The sequence below is a fragment of the Carettochelys insculpta genome, chromosome 3 (assembly GCF_033958435.1).
Source record: "Carettochelys insculpta isolate YL-2023 chromosome 3, ASM3395843v1, whole genome shotgun sequence".
In the NCBI taxonomy this organism is placed as follows: Eukaryota; Metazoa; Chordata; order Testudines; family Carettochelyidae; genus Carettochelys; species Carettochelys insculpta.
Genome location: NC_134139.1, coordinates 42,276,765 through 42,302,523, shown reverse-complemented (window position 1 = coordinate 42,302,523; position 25,759 = coordinate 42,276,765). Strand labels below are relative to the sequence as shown.

The following is a 25,759-nucleotide window of genomic DNA, read 5'->3' as shown; positions in this document are numbered from 1 at the left end:
ACTGCACATAAATATACTGGAGCTCAGAGCAGTGTTCAACGCCTGCAGACACTTTCGAGACCATGTACAAGGCAAAGTAGTCGGGATCAGTACAGACAATACCTCCACCATGTTTTATATAAATCGGCAAGGAGGAGCTCGGTCCCGTGCCTTATGTGCGGAAGCGGTCCGGTTATGGAACTGGTGCATCGCCAACAATATAATCTTGAAAGCCTCGTACTTACCAGGCACTCACAATGTGAAGGCAGACCAGCTGAGCAGGCGTTTCGCACTCATGCACGAGTGGCAGATCCGTCCCGATCTGCTACGACCAATTTTTCACACATGGGGTTTTCCCCAGATAGACCTGTTTGCCACTCAACACAACAAGAAGTGCCCACGATTCTGCTCCAGGGCAGAACTGGGACGGGGGTCCCTGGGGGACGCATTCGCGATCTCCTGGAGGGGCCCCCTGCTTTACGCTTTTCCTCCCACAGTGCTGATCCACAAAGTCTTGCAGAAAGCCAGGAGGGAAGGAGCCCGAATGATCCTGATGGTCCCAACGTGGGATCGACAGCAATGGTTCCCCCTACTCCTGTGCATGTCGGACCGTCCACCGATGCCCCTTCCGGTGGCACCGGATCTGCTCACGCAAGCCCAGGGGTCCATAGTGCATCCGCACCCCCAAGGCCTGCGACTACAAGCGTGGTTAATCCATGGCTCAGCTCCCTAGAGAGCACATGTACGGAGGAAGTGTGACAAGTCCTAGAAAGTAGCAGGAGGGCTTCCACCAGGAAGACCTACAAGCAGAAATGGACTCGCTTCACGGCATGGTGTTCTACTAAACAGCTAGCCCCCCTTTCGGTGCCTATACCTGTAATATTAGAGTATCTACTGGACCTCAAGAGAGGAGGACTCTCACTATCCTCGTTAAAGGTCCACCTTGCCGCCATTTCGGCATTCAGACACGAAGAGGAAGGGCACACGGTGTTCACCCATCCCATGGTTACCAGGTTCCTCAAAGGGTTGGTAAACCTATGCCCCCCTCGGAAACCTCTTCCACCTTCGTGGAACTTGGACCTGGTGCTTAATGCGCTAACGGGACCACCGTTCGAGCCTTTGGCCATGGTTTCCCTCCGCCTCCTTATGATAAAGACGACCTTTCTTCTAGCAATCACGTCAGCTCGCAGGGTGAGCGAGCTTGCGGCAGTTATGGCAACGCCACCCTGCACTGTTTTTTCCAAGGAGGCGGTAACCATACGGCTGCATCCAGCCTTTGTTCCTAAAGTTTCTTCTGAGTTTCATATTAACGAACCTATTGTTTTACCCTCGTTCTATCCAAAGCCTCATAACTCTAACAAAGAGGCGCGCCTACACCTCCTGGACATGAGGAGGGCGCTAGCCTTCTATATAGACAGGACCAAGTCCTTCCGGAAAACAGATAGACTCCTAGTCTCTCTCGCTCCCAAATCGAAAGGAGAATGTCTCTCTTCGCAGAGAATCTCGAAGCACATCGTATCCTGCATAAAAATGTGCTACGAACTCAAAAAGACTCCTTTACTGGCCACGCCCAGGGCTCATTCCACTAGGGCGGTGGTGGCATCAACAGCCTTTTTCAAGGGTGTTGGGCTAAAAGACATTTGCAGAGCGGCGACCTGGTCATCCTATGACACCTTCGCCAAACATTACGCCCTTCACAGGGTATTCCAAGAGGATACCCGTCTCTTGACAGCGGTCCTCTCGGGGACAAGCTGCACATAATCCGAATACCCACCTCCTATCTTGGGTTACTGCTGGGTAGTCACCTAATGTGGAGCACCCATGGGGACACTCGAAGAAGAAGGAAAGGTTACTCACCGTAGTAACGGTGGTTCTTTGAGATGTGTCCCCGTGGGTGCTCCGCTACCCGCCCATCCTCCTCGCTTCGGATCTCTGTTTAGTGTTTTCCAGGAGCATCTGAGGCGGTTGGTCAAGGAACTGGCGGGGACCGGATCACGCACGTGGCCAGGAGCGTGCAAGGGAGCAGCGCGCACCAGTGCATGCGTGGTCTGGCAGAAACTGCTTGGAAGATCCGATCTGCGGCGCCGGGCGAGCCCGACACCTAATGTGGAGCACCCACGGGGACACATCTCGAAGAACCACCGTTACTACAGTGAGTAACCTTTCTTTTTTCACTAGAGTCCTCAAATGAGCTCAAGATTATGTGGAAAGAATACTAGTGAAGTTTCAACACTCTATTCAGGAACAAAGCCAATATATTTAATTTGAATTTCAAACTTAGTCATAGCTTTATCTGGCATTTCAGTGACACATCAGGTTTTGTTAGCATTTATTGCAGTTCTTATTTCTGCAAAGCACTATAGCAACAGGAGAGTACACAAAGATTCTCCAAGTGTAATTTATTCTAAAAATTTTTGCTCACTCTTTAAATTGAATGAAACAAGTCTTTGAAATACATTGAATTCCTAAGATCTCCCATAATATATAATTTATGCTATTCTTTTTTCTGATTACTGTTTTTTAAAAAGTGTTTTATGTAAAACACAATTAGTCATATCCAGGATTACCTAACTCCATGTCTAGTTATCTAAAGTAAAATTGATTTTTTTTCCAGAGATCCTGAGTATTTGTAGCTTGTGGGGGAGTTGAGTGTTCAACATTCCTGAAAATCATGCAACTTGGTTTTAGGTGACTAGACATGGATTTAGGTGTCTAAAAGTAGTCACTCATGTTTTGAAATTTTACCCTATGTTCAAACTTTAGAAAATATAAACATATAAATATACTGAGCATAGTAATGATTAAGAATTAATATAAAGGATAATGTATTAGTAAATGATTGAGAATTGAATAATAGGTTATAATACATGAGCAAATAGTAATAAAAATGATCACGATTATTTAATAATAAACATCCCTTAGTCCTGCAACAGTGCTTACATTCAACTTTACAAATGTGAGTAATTAACTGAAGTCAATGGGACAACTTAAAGTTAAGGATAGTCTGGTTTGCAGGATTGAGAGTCTTTTAGATAAGTGGCATATATTGTATTTTACCAAACACATGAAGAAATAAGGTCCTTACTTTGAAAAAGCTCATAGTCCAACTCAGAAAAATACCTTTACACACATGCGACAGTGGTTCAAATGTAAGAAGGCTTAGGGCAATTGTTGAGGAAATCAATGAATTCTAATGCATTCTAATCCACGGAAAGCTGTAAAGTGCCCATAAAACTACAGTGTACTATAATATTTTAAACAGCTGAATCAAGTAAAGTATTTGAAAAAAAGTTTTATTTTAATAACTTTGCAATTTTTTTTATAAATTCATGGCAGTTTATATTCAACAAATGTAACAATTTTCAGACTGGGTATTTGTTTTTAAGCTGTTGTTTGTAAGTGGGACATAATTAAGGAATCTTAACTGGGTATTCTTAAATAAGGAGAAGAATGACTCAGATATAGAGTTAGTACTTGGCTTTTTATCGGTAAGATTTCTAATGTGGCTAACGTCTTTTGTTTTGCTGATGTTTCTTGGATTGTATTATGTTTTTATTTGTCAATTTGTGCTGTCTTTGTGGATTTCCCTCAGTCACGTGTGGCATAGGAGAAAATTAGGAAAGGGAGGAAGTTTAGTCTTACATTATCAACTACAAGAAAAAAATAATTTCCTATCAAAGAACAGGAAGTCCTATAGGGACAGCCTATTGATACAAATGCCTACTCGTCCTCTTAGCATGGAGGCTTGTGCTGCAGGTGGTAGTAACAAGGATCAGACTTGAATATCTACATCAGCAAATGTACCCTACGTATGTATACTTACAATATATACTGTCTCACACACACACACGTACTTTTTGTGCTATTTAACATTTGCTTTGCTAATTTAACAGGTGGTGCATTTTACACTCCAGAGACAATTGATACAGCTAGGCTGCACTACCGGAACTCTTGGGCTCCAATCCTACATGCAGTAGCACTTTGGCTAAACAGTGCAGGATTTAATGCATCTGAGTCACCAGAAGAAGCAGCTGCAGCAATGCCTAATTCACAGAAACGTGTTTCATCCAGTGTGTTAAACCAGGCACCTGGAACACCACCTACAACTAAATCTTTGCCAGAGATAAACAAAGATAGAATGCATTTGATTTTAGGTAAGAGCTTTATGAGGTCATATTTCAAAGTTTAATACCACAAAAAAAAGACTATTTTGCTAGTCTTTAAAGTGCTACTTGGCTGCTTTTTGTTTTAATACCACAGTGTGATTGCATTAAAAGAACACCATCTTGAAATCTAGCCAGTATAAAATGGACGATATGGCCATTCTAGTGCGACAGCCCCTGGCAACCCATGATTTTTATAGTTGAGAAAAACACTGTTCTGTGTCCTTTTTAATGAAATCTTTCTGGTTAGTTTTAGATCTGATTTTTACATTGATAAAAATAAATAGGTATCTACCTTTAGTATAATTATATTATAGGTCAGATGACACAAATTATCTGCTTTAGATATGTGTTCTTTCTGTAATTTTAGAATCATGAGCTACATTAAATCATACCTTCTGATTAGATCATAATGTGTATGACATTGGCTAGGTCACTCAGCTTTTGCTGTGCCTCTGTGGACTTGTGGATAGTGCTTCCTACTTCACAGGGGTGTTGTAAGGAAAACATCTGTTAGTAGTTGAGGCACTCTGGTATCATGGTGATGCGGGACATGGAAATTTCTAGGTGTATAGATTTGTAGAATTTGGAATATCTGCCTTAGCTGTATGCTCTATATTTATCTGTGTATATCTTGAAGTGGTTTTTAATCCACACTATACAGATGTGGCTAACTAGCAAAACAGTGGTGCACTGACAGTCATATAATGAACTCTGAGACTTTTGTATAATAAATCAACATGTACTAGTTTTTAATAGATAATTTTTTTTTCTGAAAGCAGTGGCAGTTCTTCACAGAGATTGTGTATGAAAGTTCTGGAATTTAGATTATTTGAATTTTAAAATTTGTAATAAGAATACAAATGTTTGTTGAGGAATTGTATTTGTATATCCAGGTCATACCAGAAGATGACATCTCTTCTTTTGTCAGCTTATTTTTTCCAGTTAAAATTCTTCAATATAAAGAAACTTAAGATCATTAATTTATGGACTTGAAAAAGCAAATGACACACACTAGTTTCCTTTTTAGATCTGTAGGTTAGTGACTACAATTATTTACTATCTTAGTCTTGGCTCTACTGGGAGAAAGTAACTGATCTGGCTTTTGTAAAGAATATTTCTCAATGGCAAAAGTGAAACTTGCTTATAACTTTTGTGTTTATAAACCCCTCAAATGAACCCAGCTGCTGCATTGTTTAAATACGTAAATGTGCTAGGTGAACAACACTCATCTTATTGGTATAGAAGTGAGATTTTTGTGTGTTTCTTTTCAGGTGTTAGTATACAATTCCTCTGTTCCCCCAGGCCCGAGGAGCCTGTTGAACATGTCACATCTTGTTTACAGGCACTGCATACATTACTGGATTCCCCTTGTGCTAGAATTCATATAGCAGAGGATCAGGTATGGTACTGTACGCCTGATTATATCTTGGATGTTGATGTTGGAATCATAGCTTATTATATTTTTTAGATACATGTGCATATAAGTATTCGGTGATTGATCTGTATGCTCTTTATGTCTGTGTCCCTGAAACTTCAAAGCTGATCAAAAACTAGGGAGAAAAGCATTGCAGAAATGTAGGCAAATTTAATATGTTTTTGTTATTTTTCATAATGATCCGATTTTTTATTTTTTCCATTTTCTTTGGATTTCTTAATTATAAATTTATTACATTAAGTGTTCAGAAATAAAGCTCTAACAACATTTTGCAAAGCAAAAATAGTGCTATGTTTTCATTTAAAATTTCTGATTTAAATTTGTAAAAGATGGCGGTTCAGTTTTTTCCCCAAAAGTTCCATTTTTGAATAAATAACAAAATTTTAGTGAAAATGTCTGAAGCCAAAAATTTTGAGCACTTCTACTGTAAATATTCTTCAGTCATTGTATTCTGTAACAGGCCTGCCAAGACTTCTGGTCCAGCCCACAGCCAGTCCCTTGGGCTGTGTTTTGGGGGGAGAGCTTTGGGTGCTCCCCATTTCCCCAGTGAGAGCTGAGAGAGTATACTGGGGTTTGGGCAGTGCAGAACAATTTCTCAGCTCCCATTGTACAGTTTCCGGAGAATCACATGGAACAGCCAGTGGGCTGGGGCAACTAGACGGCATGGAAGCATGCCTGAGAGTGGTGCTGGCTAGGGGCTGCTTAGGTAAGCACCTTCTGGCCACAGCCTGCCTCTGGCACTGGACCCCAACTCCCTCCCAGACCATGCACCCTCTCCTAGACCCCTCCTCCAGATCAGAATACTCTCGTACATCCATATCCCCTCCCAGACCCTGTACCCCAAACCCCTATCCTAGATCACCTCCTGAACCCTCTGCACCCTCCTCCCCTCCTGCCCAGATTACAACTCCCTCTCAGACCCTGCAACCGCACCTATATCCAACACCAGGCCAGAATCCGCTCTTGTACACCAATACTCTACCCCAGGTCACAACCCCCTCTGTCACCCATACTTCCTCGCAGACCCTATCCTGCACCCAGTGGGGTTGACAGCTACTGGGGGCAAGGTGTGGGGAGGCCCTGCTCCACACCCCCAGAAGGGATAGAGCCTTGGGCTGAAGAGGTGGGATGAGAGTAGTCAGCCCTTACCACCACCTGAATCAGGGCAGGCAGGGAGTCCTCTCCACTCCCCAGTCTTCAAAGCCATGCAGAGCAGCACTTCTGCGGTGTTTCAGAGGGACTCAGGGCTCTAGCCATCACCAGTGCTGGAGTAGCAGCGGCAATGGCCAGGAGCTCTGGGCCCCTTTGAAATGCCAAGCCCTGGCAAACTGCCCTTGGCCCCCTTGTATCCTCTGTCAGCAAGGCTGCCTGCACCTGAATCGCCTAACCTGAGCTCCTTTCTGCACCCAACCTCCATCCCAGACCCCACACCTCCTCCATAGAAAAATACAGCCCTTGGCCACTTGCCGAAATCTTTGAGTGCCCCCCGCCCCGGCCGATCCCTGTTCTATAACCAGCATACTGGAATCTCCTAGGGAGAGAGATGAATACTAAATTAAAGAAGAAAAACTTAAATAATCAGTTTTTGTCAGAGTAGAACTATGTTCTATATGTTGGAGGTTATGGGTTTTGTTTAATTTGCCTTGATCTGGTGTGGGAATGAGTGGGATCTGTAAAAAGCATTTCCATTTTAATTGGTGGCTTGTGTTTAATTTTTAATAACAGTTCAGAGTTTCTCAAGATCATGACAGTGGACTTGTCACCCACTCTTTTCTCGTTAATGCCCACTAAATCACAGCAGATGATCTGCCTCCATTTCCCTCAGTAGATTGCAACATTGGTTTTCAAGCAGTTAAAGTGAAAAAATAGGACTTTTTAAAAGACAGCGAATTGCCCAAATCAGCCAAATACATCCATTTAATACCATTAGGCTCGTGTATCAGCACACACTACCCATTATAATTTTTTCTCTTTTTAAATGTTGTCATGAATACAGAAATGAGAGAACAAGAGGAGAGTACCTATTAATTATCAACTGTAAGTGTAAATCCCCCAAACTACACTCTTGGGATTAGATTTAACCATTTTTGCTCTTTTTTAAAAAAATCCCAGGTTATGATGGGCAAAAAACAGTCAGAGTAAAGGAATGATAAAACAGAGTTAAGGGTAGGACTGCATGAGAAGTGATTCTCTAGGAAGTGAATTGAAAAATAATTAATACTAACAGAACTGCTTTCTAAAACTGAAGAAGTATATTCTATGGATAACAACAGTATGTTAACCAGAAACCATTTTGCCGGGGGCTGTAAAGCATTCACTTTTACATTTAAAAGATTTAAAAAATATACTTTAATTTATTCTAGCTCCTTGGTGTTGAACTTCTGAGTGTGCTGCATCGACTCTTGTTGACCTGGGATCCTCCTGCAGTCCAGTTGCTGGTTACTGGAGTTGTCCAGCAGATAGTGAGAGCAGCTCAAGATTATTTGCAAGAAAAAAGGAACACTCTGAGTAAGGCTTTAAAAACAAACCAATTTAAAACTGTTAGAATTTTCAGAGGGAAAAGCAACTCATTTCCTAACTAGGAGAAGAACTCACATTTATTAAAGTATGGTTCTTCTCTGAAAACTGACTAGGTAAAAATGGCTTTTCCTTATCCCGCAGATCTGTTCAATATATTCATAGTTCTATCCTTAGTTATCTTCATTCAGCCCTTTCTCAGGGTGTTTGTTGGGATGAACCATACTGCTTTTTCCTCATTAGTGCTGTAGAACAAATCAACTCACCTAAGAGACCATAGGATGTATTTTATATATTTTTCTGTATTAATAGAATTGTTTATTAAAGCCCAATAAGTTACATCTTTCCAAATCCATGCAGGCAGTGAACAGGCATGTGTTCACTTAAATATCATTTGAATTCAGAGGAGTTATATTGGCGTATTGAAAGCTTAGTTACTAGATTTCATTAATGGCAATGGCAAAGGAGGGTATGTGCCTTGTAGGTCTGCCGGTCAGAAAAAAAGGCTTATAAACTGAGCACATTTGGTTCTAAGCACATAGGATACATCGTAGAGACAGTATGCAGAGTCCTACGATACTGTTCTTAGAGAATCACATTTCAGATTAGAATGGTTCTAGTTTTCTTTTCTACAAAAATCTTATTTGTTTATAACTGAGATAATGAGAGAAAACTTGTACAGGTTGAACCTCTCTAGTTTGGCACTCTCATCTGGCTGCATCCATAACCCTGAATGATTTTAGTTAGCTGGACTTGTCATGGAAGTGGCCAAGTTTTCTGTGACCAGAAAATTTGTTTTCAGCCACCAGTCCTGGCTCTCAGTGTTCTTTGCTGCTGTTTAGCTGTAATTTACCCCTAAATGTCTTCTAAGAGCCCATAAGGACTGGGAATGTTGGGATTGCTGCTAGACAATATTGACATCCTGTGGTCCAGCAAATTCTCTCATTTGTTGCTGTTCAGCTCCCGAAGGTGCTGAACTAGAGAAGTTCAACCTGCGTTAATATACTTCAGATGCAGAAGTTGGCATCTTTTGATGGTAATTTTACCACAAGACTTTTTAAACCGTATGAAACAGCAACTGTTTTCAGGAATTGTTGTTGTTGTAGTTGGTTTTTTTTCATTTTCTGGGCTCATTATAGAATTTTAATGTGTTATTTTGATCCCAAAACCTTTAAGGCAATATAAAACTCCCTCAGCATCTTGTAACTTTAAAAGTAGTATTTTTCATAACTTCTCTGATTGGTCTGACACTATATCTAAATGAGAACTTTAAGTCCTTCTCAAAGTATTATTTACCTTGCAGTGTATGTTATCTACTATTTATTTTATTTTTGTTTCTGGTTTTGTTTTACTATTTAACCAAATATCTCTCAATGCAGATGAAGATGACATAAAGGAAAAAGAAACGTGCCACGTTTTAGGAGAAGGTGGTGAGACTGGTGGTCTTGTGCCTGGAAAATCTCTCGTCTTTGCAGCCATGGAACTACTAATGTTTATCCTAGTACGGCACATGCCATATCTAAGCACAAAAATGTCAGACTCTCCAAGTCATGTTTCTGCCAAATCCCAGCTCTCTGAAGAAAGTGCTCGCCTTGTGGCTGCCACTGTTACCATCCTATCTGACTTGCCTTCTCTGTGCTCTCCAGCCGGTACTCTACTTTAATTTCATATGCATAAATAAATAGGTTTTATGAGAATATAAGAAAATCCTGTAATTTGAAATGACCTAAGGTTATCTCTGTTGCAGATAACTTAAAGTAAAGCCAATTTATTGATGGTGAGGTTTCTATTCTAGAGCAGATAGGGTAACTTTTCAGGCCATGGGATGTCAGGAAAATTGCACTGATAAAATTTTCACTGTATGTCCTGTTCTTTTTAATACAGCAGAGGTCTTTCTCATGTGTGCAAGTAATTACATTGACATTTCAGATGTTTAACAGTGCTTGAGACTGAGCCTTTAGTGAGATGCAAATTAATAACAATTCAAGAGAAAATTTTTGAAAAATATTGTTTTGCAGTCCAAATTAGTGATTAAGAGGTGGCAACTGTTGAAAAATAAAAGTCTGTACAGTAGCCTACAGTCTTGCACTGCTGTCATGCAGAAGTCTGTGATTTCATTCCTGGTTCAATTTTTTCTTGCTTTCAGGAATGATTGAGTAAAGGAGTGTTTGCGAAGCAGCATTACTTGTTCCTTATGTGGAATAGAGCACTTTTGTCATCTGATGACCTCTCAGACCAGTTAAGGAATGAGACCATGGGCCACTACAAGAAATTTTGGACAGGTTTCCTTAATCAGAAAGATATCTGCCCACTTTCCTGGCTTTTAGTATGAAGTACAAATGCTGTGTGTATAGGCTCTTCTGTGCTCTAGTTGGGATGCAAAAGAAAGTCCTAATCAAGGAAGAAGAATAATTTATCTATCTATTTTTGGTGTTTGGTGGCACCACACTACCATAGTATTCGAGTATCTCAAAATAGTCACTGTATTTGTACCTCGTAAAACAGGGAATTATTGTTATCTCCATTTCACAGATGGGAAATAGGCATTAAAAAAGCTGGATGATTTACCCAAGCTCATACAGGAAGTCAGGCAAAGGAAGGAACTGAATCTGGGTCTCTGAAGTCCTAGACTAGTGCCTTAACCACTGGACCATCCTTTTGCTCTTTACCAGTTTTTTTTTAATTGTTCCTTGTCAACTTGGAGCAAATTTTTAATGGCTGAGTTATAAATTCCTGAATTGCTAACAGCACAAATGACTCCAAATGATGTATGTGATCAGATTATACATTTTGAATATAATCCTATTTCTTAGTTTAATTGTTAAAATATGGTTGAATTATTGTTAACATTGTGAAGATATTATTGAATTATATTTGCTCCCACACAAAGTATAGTACATTTTGGTATATCCGTTGCTAGCAAAAGTTGTTCTGCTAAGGGACTATAAAGAAGTTGTGGACAATAGCCTGGAGTTAGGGTTAACTATGAGAATGCACTTTATTTTTTATTTCAGGATGTATGACAATATTACCTACAATCATGTTTCTGATTACAAGAGTATTGAAAGAAACTGCAGTAAAATCATTGGATAATCAGGTCTCACCCCCAGTCACTGCAGCTCTTCAGGGGATAAAAACTATTGTAACTCTTCCAATAGCCAAGACTGAGGAAATTCATAAGCGGTGGACCAGTCTGATCCGCAGCACTCTGGCATCTATCTTGGAATACTCCCAACCAGGTAAGTAGTTTACTCTCAGCCAGTTAAGCAGCTTTAAACTAAAGCTTCTGTTATGGAGAAGTGAGTGTTTGGTATTTGTATATAATGTACTATAGGCTGTGTATGAGATTAGCATTACGTGGATGAAAAGTTGTAATTTAATATAGCCAAAACTTGTAAAACAGTGAAAAGATCTAAGTGCAAACGTAGGTCTGCCTAAACTCTGCATTATAGTGAACTGTATGTGTAATGTGTTTAATGTGGAATATAATGCTGATTTTAGAACATTGCAGTTTATCTCAAGCTTGAATGGTGGATCACTTTTGACCTTTCAGCTGCCTTTAGTGATACTGGTCATAGCCTTTTGTTTGAAATCTTGTCCTTACTTGGTTGTTACAAATCAGTTTGCTTCTGTAGCTCCACTCATTTCCTAGGTGTCTTTTTTAGAAGTCCTTCCATGCCTCTCATGTTTTCATAAGTGTTTCACATGCTCACTTTCTGTTTCTGGGCATTTACTCTGGGAGACCTCATCAACTGTCACAGCTTCAACTACCATCTCTGTATATTCGACTCACAATTTTACTTCTCTGTTCCTGACCTGTCTCTCTTCTGCCAATCCTGCATCTCAGCCTGTGTCTCTGAAAATTCCTGGCTGTCTCACAAGCAAGTTAATTTTTTGTTGTCTTTCCCAGTCCCTTCCTCACTTTCTGTCACCATTGACCATTCATCCTCTTCCATGTCACCTAACCTGTAAACTAGGTATCATCTTTGATTATACCCTACTTTTCCTTTTACCCCAAAATATCTGTCTGCACAGAGAGAATCAGATTGCAACTGACAAAACTCTACATAGAGAGAGAGCGCCAATGTCTCAGGTAGGCAGAACCATAATGGTGTAGAGCTGTGAGCAATAGGTCAAACTCAATACCTGGAGCTGTCACTCAAGGAAACTGGATGCTGGTGGTGCTTTAAGGGAATTGGTATTATAAACCTCTTGTAGTCTTCAGCAGAGGGAACATTACAGTATTGAATGGGAAATAATAATTGAATGGGAAATAATACAGGCTTGTATGTCTGGCAAATTCACATCAGAGAATTGGTCACAGCATAGTTTAGCATAATATAGAAGGGTAAAAAATTACCCACTGACGTCATCAAGAAATCAGAGAGAAGTGAGGATCCAGAAGCATCTCCAAATTGTAAATCCTTCTTTACAAAGGATTGAGTGACTCTTTCAATAATGGGGAAGCCCTACCCCTGCCACTGCCCCAGATGCTTCGCCTGACCCACCAGAAACATCTTAATCTTGTCAGCACTGAGCTTCAACCAGCTTCCTCTGATCCAAGCCCCTTTTCTGTCCTAGAAGAACAAATGGGCAGTACTATCCATGCTGTCTCACCCAAAGAGAGAGTCAGATACATGTTATTTGCCTGCTGAGAGTATATCCACTAAAATCATTCCATTGCTCCTTCACAGAGCCTGATATAAATTGAACAGGTGAAGGTGGAAACAGTGTGGCAGTACAGGTCATGTAAAAATTGAAGGGAAAAGAGAGTAATTACACAATGCCATACTTTAGGGTGTTGGAGAGAAAAAATGTTGAATTAAGTTTTCCAAACCAAACCCCTATTAATTTCCTGTGGCCTCCTGACTCACGTGTCTCATCAAAATTTTCTCTCTCAATTTCACGTTGGCTCAAGGGCCTTCAAGTCCCCTTTTCCATATGCACAGTTGACTCTTTTTATAGACTTTCTGTGGCCTTTAGAAGACGTCATTTAAATCCTTGCCAGGTATGTGCACTGAGGCAAGGGTTTGCACAGCTTCAGTTCACTTTTCAGGCGAGAATAAAGTCGCACACTTAATGATTTTAGGGGGAAAAAAAGGCAAAATTTTAAAAGGCTTAATAACACAGGCAAATCACAACTCATTTCCAAGAGATCACTCTAGAACCCTTCCCCTTAGTGCAAGCTATTCCCACCCTAGATTTTAGGTTTCTAAATCACAGCCATTTCAACCACAGAAAGGGCTTGCAAGAGACTTGCTTGTAATTGGGACAGTATCATGTTTTTACACCATCTTTCTGCTCAGAAATAGCACAGTTGTATTTGCCTTAACTTTAAACAAGAAAAATATACTTGTGGTCAGAGACCAGGCGCGAATAATTTGGGCTTCATAGGGGAAAATTTCAGGAAGTTTAACCCTAGTTTATCTCTTTTTTAAACCATTTTAATCACCTGAAGCAACCTTAGCTATATCAGTTGCTACCACTCATAGTAAAAATGTCATTCTTGTGATGGTGAATAGGCACATATTAAATAAAGTGTTTTCAAGTAAATCTTTTTGTCATGAATTATCCTTGCACACTACGATTTACTAAACAAGTCTAAGACTTTTAACAATAAGCGCAGCTTGTTTTTCTTGTTTTTCAGAAGACACAAAGCTTATCCTTGATGAAGTAAGCATGCTTACAGCTATTGCTCTGTTCCTTTGGTCTGCAAGTACAGAAATAATTGGAGTGCAATCCTTACAAAACGGCTGCATTAGCAGATTTAAAAATGCATTGAATTCCTGTGATCCTTGGGTAAGCTTGTTATGTGGGAGTGTGCACAATATTTTGGATGGTTAACATAAGAAATAATGCAACATTTTTTGAATTCCCTGAATTCTACAGTTTCTGCACTTCAAAAAGTAACCAGTTCAGCTTGTCAAATTAACTGTCGTTTTAACCTATTCCATCAGCACATTTGCAGTAGGATTTTCAATTGTGCCAAATTCTTGATTTATATAGATTTATTAAAAAGTTACATCTTCATTAGTATGAGAATTTTAGAAAGAGAAAGACCACTGGGACAAAAAAAACCCTCTAGACTCTCTGGTTTATTTTAATACTACTTCCTCATAATATAACTCAAACTCCTGTTTCCATGTGTAAGGAGTAGGTACCAAATTGAAGTGATTCTCTTGTTATAGATGTACAAAAATTGTAATTATATTACTTATAGGTACAAAACTCCTTTTGAGTGTGCAATTCAAGTATGCAGCCATCTGATTTGCATATGCATATAATTTCAGATGCCCTCTGAAAATGGTTACTATCTTGTTGCAAACTCATTTATGCTTTTTATGCTTTGTCTTATCTGTAAATTATCTTTTTAACTAATCCATTGCAAACATGATAAATTGCAGCATGACTTGGCTCAAATATGTTCACTTAGCCTGAAGTGAAATGTAATTGGCATGTAGAAATCAGCTTGAGCAATTATAGAAATATTCAGGCAGCAGCTTACAAATAGTAATTTTCTGTGGAAGAATGTTTCCCAAATGCATGTATAGCACAGGGCCACTATTACTTGTAGTGCCCAGGTCAGAGAATTCACTTCACGCCCGTATGGATGCCTGTTCAACAGTTGGACAAGCTCTTGGGATAGAGGCTGAAACCTCTCAAACAACCCCTTTTTGTGATTTTTGTACTTTTGGTTTGACATACTGCACTTGTTTGCTCTTCCTCCCTCCACAGGCAGAGCTTTTGTCATCACTAGAGACACACAGTCAACAATTCACACGATATTATCAGCTACATCCAGTTTACAGTTGCGTTTAAATTGAATACTATTAACTTGAAAGGAAGTGAGAGAGATAGAGAGGAATTGACTATTTTCTTTACATTTGTCAGGACAATGACTGCACTGATCTTGACAGAAATATTGGTTATAAAGGTTAAATATAATCAGTAGTTACTTGCCATGTTATAGCTTCCCTTCTCTCAGCTCTCTGAGTAATGACAACATAAAACTAAAACTGCTTTCCCTGTACACCTTTAGGGGAGTGGGTTTGGGAGGAGAAAATTCTGTCCAGGTCTAAGAAAGAACTTATATGGTCCTTTTCTTTTTCATTGTTGCTTTCCCTTCCAGTCCAGTTTTGTAGATGTTTTATTTTGTTATCACCAATCTTTATTTTTTGATGTTGATCTAAACTTCATTCTCTTTTGTTCACTTCTTGGGGGTGGGGGGGCGGGTTCCTGTGGTTTTATATAGTGTGTGCTCACACAGGCATTCAGATTTCCTGAAGAGTAAAATAGACAAAAAATGCATACCATATTTAGGCATTTAGAATTCTGACACTGAGTGTCCTTCCTTACCGCGATGTCATCTGTTTCCAGACTGAGCTGGATTCTATGCTTTGTTGCTGTTCAGCAATTGCCAAAACTTTACTTGAAGTTCTTAAGATGGAAAAGAGTTTGAGGCCATGTCCCTTCTTCTGGTTCAATAGTCACAACAACAGGAACTCCTCCTGATGGAGACAGTGGAGAGGGAAATGTGTAGTGTGCTAAGGAGCCCTTACAGCTATCCCTCTCAGCTCTGCATAAAGACAGACAACAGGAGAAGCTTGTTTTTCTCCTCTCTTCTTTTCTCACCCCATCTGTAATGAATACTCTTCTAGCACTGTTTTGATAACAACAGGGAGTAGCTTAATATCAACCATATTGTGTCCACACACTTTGTTTTGTATGTCAGCAAGGGAAACACATTCTACTTTCCGTTGTCTGTATTTGTTATTTATTTCAATATATAAAATATCTATTGCTGCCTTTGGTCCTCGGGAACATTAATGGTAAGAACACATCTTTAAAAACAAGCTGAAATGATATGAAATAGAAACGTCTTTAAAAATACTTGCACCATAAAAGAATGCCACTTCACTGAAACCACAACCTCAGGCAAAAGCCTGAATGGATAGGTGTGCTTGATATTAAAATTATTCTCCGTAGCCTCTGAGGTTAGGATGAGAAGTAATAGATTTAATTGCAGCCAGGGAGATGTAGGTTGTACATTAGGAGAAAGCTTCCTCAGTGTCATGATGGTTAAACACTGAAATAAATTGCCTAAGGAGATTGTGGAATCTCCATCATTAGAGATTTTTAAGAGCAGGTTAAACCAAAATCTGTCAGGGATGGTCTAGATGGTGCTAAGACCTGCCTTGAGCACAGGACATTGGACCTGATAATCTGTAGACACCTCTTCAAGTTCTGTTAAGTTAGGAATCTCAGGCAAACATATGTGACTTTCAGAATCAGGAGCTCTCAGCTAAGAAGCCTTGTCCCTGCATTCTGTTCAGGGCACCTTTAGTAACAGAAAGAACTCTGCAAATTCCAAAATGGATTCAGGCTTTGACCCTACAACATTAGAATTAGTGGAAATTTTGCCATTGGCTTCAATTGGTATAGCATCAGCAAAAAATTCTACATTTGAAGTCCAATTCAAAGAACTGTGGGCCAGATTTGCAATCAAAAGCTGGCACTGCACTCCTGCTGAATTAAGTGAAAGCTTCTCTGTGCAAATGTGAAGATTTTGTTCTTAGCTTTTGTTTAAACTGCAAATATTTAATGAGGGGTTGTGTGCTAAGCCACTACAAGACATTGAAGAATGAAAATAACAGTGGAAAAGTATTATTTATAGTGGTAGAGAGGTACAAACTGAAGTAACCGGTTTAAACTAATCATAATGTTTAGGCTGAATATTGGGAAAAATGTCCTGAGATGGAAATCTTAGACAGCATCCAAATAGTAGTTGGGGAAGCCTCTAAACTGAATTATACTGAGCACTATCAAATCCACTGTAAGAAGTTAATCCTGCATAGATAGTAAGATAAATCAAGTCACCAAATAGGTCTCTCTTGTCTTTAACTTATATAATTTTACAATATATAAGTTTAATTTATCCCTGCCTCCATGTTTTCTGCCACCCCAAGATGTGATCAGCATCAGATAGATCTTTTCACAGGTTGTTAATACGTTTAGTAAAACCACTCACAGTTGCTGGTTGATCCTGCTTGATAAATCATCCTAAATGGTGGTATAAATATATCCAACTTCTTAGCCCAGAATCTGGATTATCATATATGTAAGGCCATATCTCTCCAATTTGGTTGAGTTTATGCTGCATTTTTGCAAAATCCCTTTTAAATTCCTAATCAAATACAGTCACTGAATTCTCCTTATTGACAGACACAGTTTTAGAATGTCCAGGAAAACAAGGTAGCTTTCCAGGACCTATGTTTCATAATTACTTGAAGCTATTCCAGTACTTTTTAAGAGACTGCTTTACCCTTGCGGGAGTGGAATGGTACTTTAAATGAATTCTCAGATACACCCAGTGTTGTTGCTGGTACTTCTGTTATTTATACATTCAGCACCTTGTACACTGTAAGATGTGGCTGATTGGTGTATTAACTATCTTTAGTTTTTCTATCTACCTTACCTAGATTCATTTAGTCATTGTTTTATTTCCTGTATTTGTTTCCTAGTTGCACTCCCTTTTTTTGTATTGAAAATTGAGTAACAGTATTTTTAGTAGCTAAGCCAACTGTTAGTCTGCTATTCCTTGTCAGTTTCAGTGGTCTTTTTCCTTTATTTCCGCCAACAATTTTTATATTTACACAAAGATATGATGGACTGTATTGCCAGCCATCAAGCTGATATACACATCAATAACATGTATTTATCTTGATTAGGTTCAAGCCAAGTGTTACCAGCTTCTGCTTTCTGTATTTCAACACACTAACCGTGCCCTGTCAACTCCATACATCCATTCGTTGGCACCAATAATGGTTGAGAAACTGAAAGCTGTAGAAAGTCACCGCCCAAACAGCAACACAGAGCTTTTAGCAGTCCAGGAAGGAATTAAAGTCCTTGAAACATTGGTTGCTCTTGGTGAGGAGCAGAATAGTAAGTATAGTTTTTTTCTGTAGAATATTAATTACTCTGAAATACAGAATTTTACATGAGAAATTTTGTAGTTAGGGATTGAATGGTGGAGGTGATAAATTTACACGTGGTGGACATGATGCAAAAACCTGCCATTGTATGACAGCTTTACATGACAGGGTCTGTTGTATGCAGGGATTGCACTGAGACAAGTGGCTGATATGCCCTGCTACTTTAGTGTTCCTACCTTTTGTAGTTGTAAAGAAACTTTCCAAGTGTGGTGGAGTATTGTCTTGTACCTATGGATGTAAAAAGAAATAATGGAGAGACGATCCCATTGTTATCTCTTTCACTACTGGCCACATCTGACCCATTACCTACATATTATATGTATTTCTACCTATGGCTACGTCTACAATAGCCCCAAACTTCGAAATGGCCACACAAATGGCCATTTCGAAGTTTACTAATGAAGCACTGAAATACATATTCAGCGCTTCATTAGCATGCTGGCGGCCGCGGCACCTCGAAATTGACGCGCCTCACTGCCGCGCGGGTCATCCCGATGGGGCTCCTTTTCGAAAGGACCCTGCCTACTTCGAAGTCCCCTTATGCCCATGGCAGGGAATAGGCAGGGTCCTTTCAAAAAGAGCCCTGTTGGGATGAGCCGCGCGGCAGCGAGGCGCATCAATTTTGAAGTGCCACGGCCGCCAGCATGCTAATGAAGCGCTGAATATGTATTTCAGTGCTTCATTAGTAAACTTCGAAATGGCCATTTGCGTGGCCATTTCAAAGTTTGGGGCTAGTGTAGACACGGCTTATTAGACACATATCACCAAAGAAACTTGGTTATCTTGAGACATAGTCAGCTATGGAGGGCCTGTTTGAAATTGTAAGCAATTCTGAAGAGATTTGCTTTCTTTCTGCAAGTGGATTACTAGATTTGTGTTAAAACAGAAAAGCATATTCATGTAATATCTTAAAATACAGTTATGTTAAAAATGAATCCACATTTGGATACTGATTTGATGCCCCAGGGCCATGGACTCAAATATGTAAATAAGATTACTGGTTTCAACATATTCCCTGATCATATTTGTCCATGTTTAAATAAATAAATAAATAAAATGGCAGAACATGTTCAAGAGTCAGTGTGGCTTCTAAATGGCTGGTGTGAGCATGTCTGAAGTGATAGACTAGTAGAAATGTTTGCGTAAAGTTTGTACAATATCTGATATGTTAATATTATTTAGTGCCAAGCATATCAATCCCCTTACCTACAGTTCCTGTGTACGTCAAAATATAAGAAAACACTGAGTAATATTCTGATAAGTCTTTCAACTAAAAATGCTTATTTTGAATGTAAATTTTATAGTCTGTCATAATTATTTTAAACAAAATAAAGCTGTAATTAGATTATTTTAAAAAATCAACAGCAATGACTGCTTTAGTTCACTTTTTCTTTTTCCAAGAACAGTCTCTTACTTGGGCTCTTACCTCATCCAAATTCACAAGCTAAGCACACTTGGGCTGTCAGAAATTGGATGGGTAACTTTCAGAGTCTTGGCAATTTAGTAGATGACTCTCTTCTGAGTCTTTACTGAAGCATTGCACCACTGCAGGAGTTTTTGTTCTAGTGGATACGTAATCTTTCTAAAATATGTAGAATTAAGGTCATAATTATGCATAATCCACTAAAGGTACCATGAGGCTTTTCACAAAAGTAATGATAATAAATGCTACTGTTGTGTTTACGCGGCATCTTTAATTTTGCATTCTCAAAGTACCATACAAACACACTGTGATCCCTCTGGGTGAGAGAGATTAATAGTATGCCCATTCTACAGACAGGGAGACTGAGGCATAACATGACTGTAATTTGCTGGAAATCACGTAATGAGTCATGACAAAGACAGGCTAGAATGAAGGGATTCTGGTAGATAAAAACCATACTCTTACCACTAGCCCATACATTCAGAGTCACAGGTGTTAAAGCCAATGTACTCGTAAAATTCCAAACATGGTGTAACTATACAGTAGACCCCCAACTTACTTGTAGGTTGCAATCCTGGGCAGCCATGCATAAGTCAAATTTTGCATAAATCAGGATAAGTCCACCTGCTCCTGGCTGCACTTGGCTCCCTTCTCCTGTGAGCAGCAGGGAGCCCAGAGCCAGGTGCAGTAGTGCTGGTCAGTTTCCTGGTTCCCGTGAGTGGCTGGGAGCTGGAAAGTGATAGGCACTGCTGCACCTGGCTCCTGGCTGCCCGCCACTCATGGTAGCAGTGCTGGTCAGTTTTTCAGCTCCTGTGAGTGGCAGGGTGGTGGACCTGGGGCCGGGGGTGAGGCAGAGCCGGTGGCGGGGGGGCAGACCAGAGTGGAGGCAAGGCTGCTTCCCTGCTTTCCCTAGCTGAGGGAACCATGGGGCAGGCAGACTGCCACAGTGGCGTGGCTGGTCCCCAGCTTCCTCCTGCTGGGGGACCCGGGGGAGCAAGCAGATCACATGGCTCTCCTGGGATTCCCTCAGCTAGGGGAGCCAGGGATGGCCTGGCGCAGTGGCATGGCTGCTTCTTGGCTTCCCGCAGCTGGGGGAGTGGGGGGCTGAAGCTGGTGGATGGAGTGCTGCACTGCTTGGCTGACTCACAGCTGCTTTGTTGCCAGGGTTATCCTACCCCCACCCCGACCATGGCAGCTCCTTGGGGCTGGAGCTGGGATGGAGCGCCCCTGTTGCTGCTGGGAATCCCAGGAGCGTGTACTTGCATACATATGCGAAAGACGTGCATCTAGGGTTTCCCTTTAACATTCACTTGCTGATTTCCACTCGCATTAATCCAAGTAATGCATAAGTCAAAATTGCATAAATTGGGGTTTTACTGTATTATCTGACCACTACTTACGTTCACCTGCTGCATTTTCAAACTAATATGGAGATACTTCTCACTTTGTGTCCTAAACTGGCATGTCATACTCCTCATGATGGCTGCTTTATAAAACTAATATGAATTGATTTTTCAATTTTGTGCAGCCCTGGAGGATCCCTTGAGGTGTAAGAGACCCTACCTGTATAACACATTTAGCCATGAGCACCAGCAGACTGTGCAGTTATCCCTCCACTGAAGTGGCTGGGACAGAAGTTAAGTGGATTAAACACTAGAAGCTGTGGAATACAGAAGAATCTGACATTGACAAGAAAAAAGACTTACTGGCCTGTAAAAAGATCGTACCCATCTCAGACACCTTTGATTTTATTATATTATTGCTATGTTTTGTTTTCAGCTTTGTTTTTAATGCTGCTTTTATAAAAACAGTATTATTGTCGCAATTCATTTTCCATATAGTTTTACTTTCTAATCTATTATGTTGTTTTGTTTCACTTTCAGGAGTCCAGTTGCTTGCTCTTCTAGTTCCAACTCTGATCTCTTATTTATTGAATGAAAATGCTTTTGCTTCTGCATCTACTGTATCAAAAGATCTTCATGAGTTTGCACTCCAGAATCTAATGCACATTGGTCCCCTCTACCCTCATGCTTTTAAGACAGTAATGGGAGCTGCTCCTGAATTGAAAACTCGTCTAGAAACTGCAGTCCGAGCAAGTCAGGCCAGCAAAGCAAAAGCAGCTGCCAGGCAACCGCCACCCACAATACATTCTGTCCCCACAATTAAACTTAAAACTAGCTTTTTCTGAATTATTTTGAGTTACTGTTTTTGGTATCATACATTCAATTAAAAGTCAGAAGCACTATGTCATTTCTTATATGCTGTTGCATATGTGTCTGTATTTTGCATTGTTTGTATGTCAGAGGCAATCTAATAGCTCTATGTGTAATTACTTGAATTTATGCATTATTGGGGAGTAGTGTTGTTAGTATTTATATAGATTTTTAAGAAATTTAATTTGTTTGTTCATATTTGTGAATCTGTGTTATAAATTACCCACCAGAAAGTATAATATGTTCTACTAAATTGTGGTGTTTATTTTTAGAATGCTGAGTCAAACCTTGAAAATGGAACTGTTTTTAAAAGCTAGTTAATGTTATCCCACTTAACACAGCAGGGTTGGAATGGATAGAGAAACCAGTGTTTAGTATTAACTGTTCATCTGTGGAAATGTCAGGTGAATTAATCACTTCATTCTTTAAAAGCAAGATGATCAAACCTATAATTCATTTCAGGTCACATGAAATATGAAATGAGCAGGAACTGGAAAAGATTGCTTTTTTTTCTAAGATAAACAATCTAGCATGCTGTCAAAATAAGATGTTGTTTACTTTGTGGTACATCTCTTTCAGCTCACTTTTCATGTCTGAGAGTTAATAAAAGGAATCAAAGAACCAGCCCCCCACAATCTCTTACTAAGAAAAATTAAAAGATGCATTAGAAATAGGTCATCTGAGTTTCTGTGGTTCTGGAATTTGCCAGTTGTAAATTCCTGTGGTAACTATTTTCATATCCCATGATTCAGTGTTCTGCTTACTTTGCCTTTGTTTTCAGACAGAGGGATGAGCACTGTTATCTGGTACAAGGTTTGACCATAATGGGAACCACAGAGTCCTTTCTCCAGCCATACTTCACAGGGGGCTGGTGAAGAGCCTTCTTCATGCAGCTAGAGGGAGAGGGCTATGGCTCACAGACACCATTCCTAGAGTCAGGAAGAGGTGAAAGGCATAAAGCTACATACTCTGTGTATATCAGATCTACATTTTCTTGCAAGTTTCTGATTTATTCAATGCCGATTAAACAAGGAATTGTGCAACATTATGAAATATAAGAAAATAGTGAAGTAAAGTATTTTTATTGAATTATATGTTAATGCTTCTGTTCCTATCCAGTTTAATAGTCAGTGAAATTTGTGCATTTTAAAATATTTTGCAGTGCTGCTGAATTCCCTGCTTTCCACGTAAATCAGGGCCCTTCCTGTACAGGTTTGTTGTATCATACAACCCCTAGAGCCTTCATGAAGAATGCAGGTGTGTTTCTGTCTTTCCATCTTTGTGGTCTATCCTGATGTTTCTATACCAATTCAATGTACAAGTTAGGTATATAATTTGGGAGGTATAATTGAGAAGTATATCCTAATATTTCTTTTGTTTGTCATTAACAATAGGAAATCTGTCTGAAATGGGTTTGGATTCTGATCTTGCTGTTGGCATTTAACCACCTCTTTCTTCTAAGTAGCCACTGTGGTAGCCCTTCCTGTGAACATTTATGCAAGGGGCAGGGAAAAATCAATTATAATTAAACCACTTGGCCAAGAACAAAAGAGTTCTCTTTCACCCTGTCACAGTCAGTTTATGCAAACTTTTAAAAACAATGTTATGATCAGAAAAACTTTTAGTTCAAAATTGTTCTTCACCATTATTCAAGATCATAGAGAATGGGACAAGCCCTGTGTTCTGCAAACAGTTACTACTGGTTGAATTGTTACTTCCTCTCCTGGAGTAATAACAAAGACACATGCCCCAAGAAGTCAGCGCACTTCGAAGTGCCCGCAGCTACATGGCATGCCAGCACTTCAAAGTTGCCGTGGGGAGAATTAGCTTAATGAGGTGCTGCATATTCATTGCAGCACTTCATTAGTATTCTCTGCTGAGGCTGATTACCATGCCCCCTTCAAAGAAGAGGGGCTAACGTAGACACAGCCATGACATAATACTGTTTACAGAATGAAGCCCAAAATGAGCAAAGAATGGCAGCAAAGAATAACTCACTTTATTCCTCCTTGCTGTTAATTAAAATGTACAACATAATTCATAATAACTTCAAAACTGAAACACAAAGCCCATTTGAATAAAAAAGTACAAGCCTTCTGATATTTTATTAGGGAAGGTGAAGGTGAAAATCAAAATAAACATGTTGGCAAGACTTTTTTTGGGAAACCAAATAAGCGTGGAAGCCAGCTGCAAGTCAGGAAAACAAGATATGCTTTCTCTGATTGTTTCAAGTTGATGTATGCTTAGTGTTTCCTATCCAGGGTATGCAACAAACCTACAGGAACCCAATGAAATTGCTGTTTGTTTTTAGGGCTTTGGGGAGATGGGGTTGGGAGAAGGGGGGGCCTTGGTGTGCATTGAAGACGTCTCCCTTTTTTTATGAGCTGTCTGCGAGTTTCTCTCTGCTGTGCCTGAGTCAGCAGCAAGAATTCTTGTCTCCTGATTTCTCTAAAATAGTTTTGTTTAACCCTAGAACTTTTTTCCCAGTCAGAATTGAATTTTTGACTAAATAAGATGGCTGGAAACTCAGAAAAGGCAAGGAAACAAATCCTAAAATGCAGGTTTAGAGGCAGCCAAGCAAAACAGGGGAGCTCTAGGAAGCCAATTTAAAGAAAAAAAGTAAAAGAAGCAAAAAATGTTAATTGAAGGGAAAACAGACACAAAAAGAGATTGAGGGATAAGGGTGAGGCAAATGCAGATGAAAAGGAGCCTTTTCTCTGCCACATACCAATATACTGGGTTCTCATGCTTATTTAGAAACAAGTTTCTCAAGTTTTCAATCCATAGTCCTGTCATTTTCCTGGTCCTCAGGCAAAAAATGATTTTATATAATTTGGCTTCAACCTTAATTGAATTAAAAGGCAAAAGAAACTAACATGCCTTCTTTACTTTTTGTTCTTCCTTTCTCTCCTCTGCCCTATTCCCTGTTTTTTTTCAGACTGTTTTCCCCTGAATTAACTACTTTCCACTTCCTTTTCAGAATTTTTTTTTTTTTTGGAGTAACATACTGGGTCTGGTGCTTGGCCTTTTTAACTTACTTCTGGGTTTGGCAATCCTATTCATCTTCAGCATGGTTCTTATATCTGTGTGAGTCTGTAGATCCTTGAGTGGGCCCTGTCTATGAGATAAGCAGCAGTTTTGCATTGTGAGGTGCTTGGCAGCTGAAAGGGAGTAGAAGGCTCAGGCTCTCTTCCTCCTCAAACACCAGCTAGTGCATCCAGCCCCTCAGGCCCTGTTCTCACCAGGAGTCAATTTTAGAAGCTTAGCCTCCTCTGAGAGGACAGTGAGAGCCTATGGTTCCTATGAGGCTGCCTGCAGTATGGACCAGTGGCCTTTCTCAACATGCCCTTAGGCTTCCAGGACAGGCTTCCTTCTGCTGCAGTTCTGTGGGATGGTTTTCAGGTCTCAGGACTTCAGCTTTTCCTTCCAATGCAGGGAAAAACAGTCCTCAGGAAATTCTCCTCTGCTGAACCCTTACAGGAGTATTTCTCAGTCAGGGGTCTGAGGCTCTCTGGGGCAACACAAACAGGTTTCAGGGCATCTGCTCAAGCAGGACTGGCATTAGATTCACTGAGATTGAGGGGTGGGGGGGAAAACAAAAACCCCACCAGCCAGGTCTCAAGATGCAGTTTGAGCAATTTAGCTTTGTAGGGCCCCCTACAATGTGAGCCCCTGGGATTTGTTCTGCTCACTGCCCCTTAATGCCAACCCTGGCTTTTATGTATTAACACCCCCACCCATCCCCTGCCAAAAGAAAAAGAAGTTGCAGCATAGATGGGCCATGAAGTTTGTATTATGTGTTGGGGGAGGGTGTGGGAGGGAGCAGAGAATCAGAGGGGAAGATGTTCAGATCCCCTGCCTTACAGCATTGCAGTTCTCTGAAACTACTCCCAATGCAGCTCATCCTGTACCTTTTCTCCCTGAGGCTGGGAAGGAGGTGCACCATAAGTTTCAGTGCTCCAGTCCCCTGGTTTCATCCCTTTACAGTTAAGGAAAATTGCACTTTCTACTCCAGCCATTTTAGTGTAGTTTTG

The 25,759-nt window shown here is 40.1% G+C and overlaps 1 protein-coding gene across 2 annotated transcripts in view; it reads left to right on the top strand.

Annotated features, from left to right (window-relative positions):
* HEATR5B (HEAT repeat containing 5B) overlaps positions 1-24,567 on the top strand; it is a 98,694-nt gene extending 74,127 nt beyond the window's left edge. Inside the window, exons 29-36 of one of the 2 annotated variants that reach the window (XM_074989683.1) lie at positions 3,873-4,133; positions 5,417-5,544; positions 7,944-8,088; positions 9,477-9,746; positions 11,112-11,336; positions 13,745-13,896; positions 17,826-18,039; positions 21,396-24,567. In XM_074989683.1, the coding sequence (XP_074845784.1) occupies positions 3,873-4,133; positions 5,417-5,544; positions 7,944-8,088; positions 9,477-9,746; positions 11,112-11,336; positions 13,745-13,896; positions 17,826-18,039; positions 21,396-21,700 (1,700 nt within the window). In that variant the 3' untranslated portion in view covers positions 21,701-24,567. Of the gene's footprint in view, positions 1-3,872; positions 4,134-5,416; positions 5,545-7,943; positions 8,089-9,476; positions 9,747-11,111; positions 11,337-13,744; positions 13,897-17,825; positions 18,040-21,395 lie in introns of those variants that run through there. The other variant, XM_074989684.1, reaches the window with a different exon arrangement.
* The last annotated feature ends 1,192 nt before the right edge of the window (positions 24,568-25,759 follow it).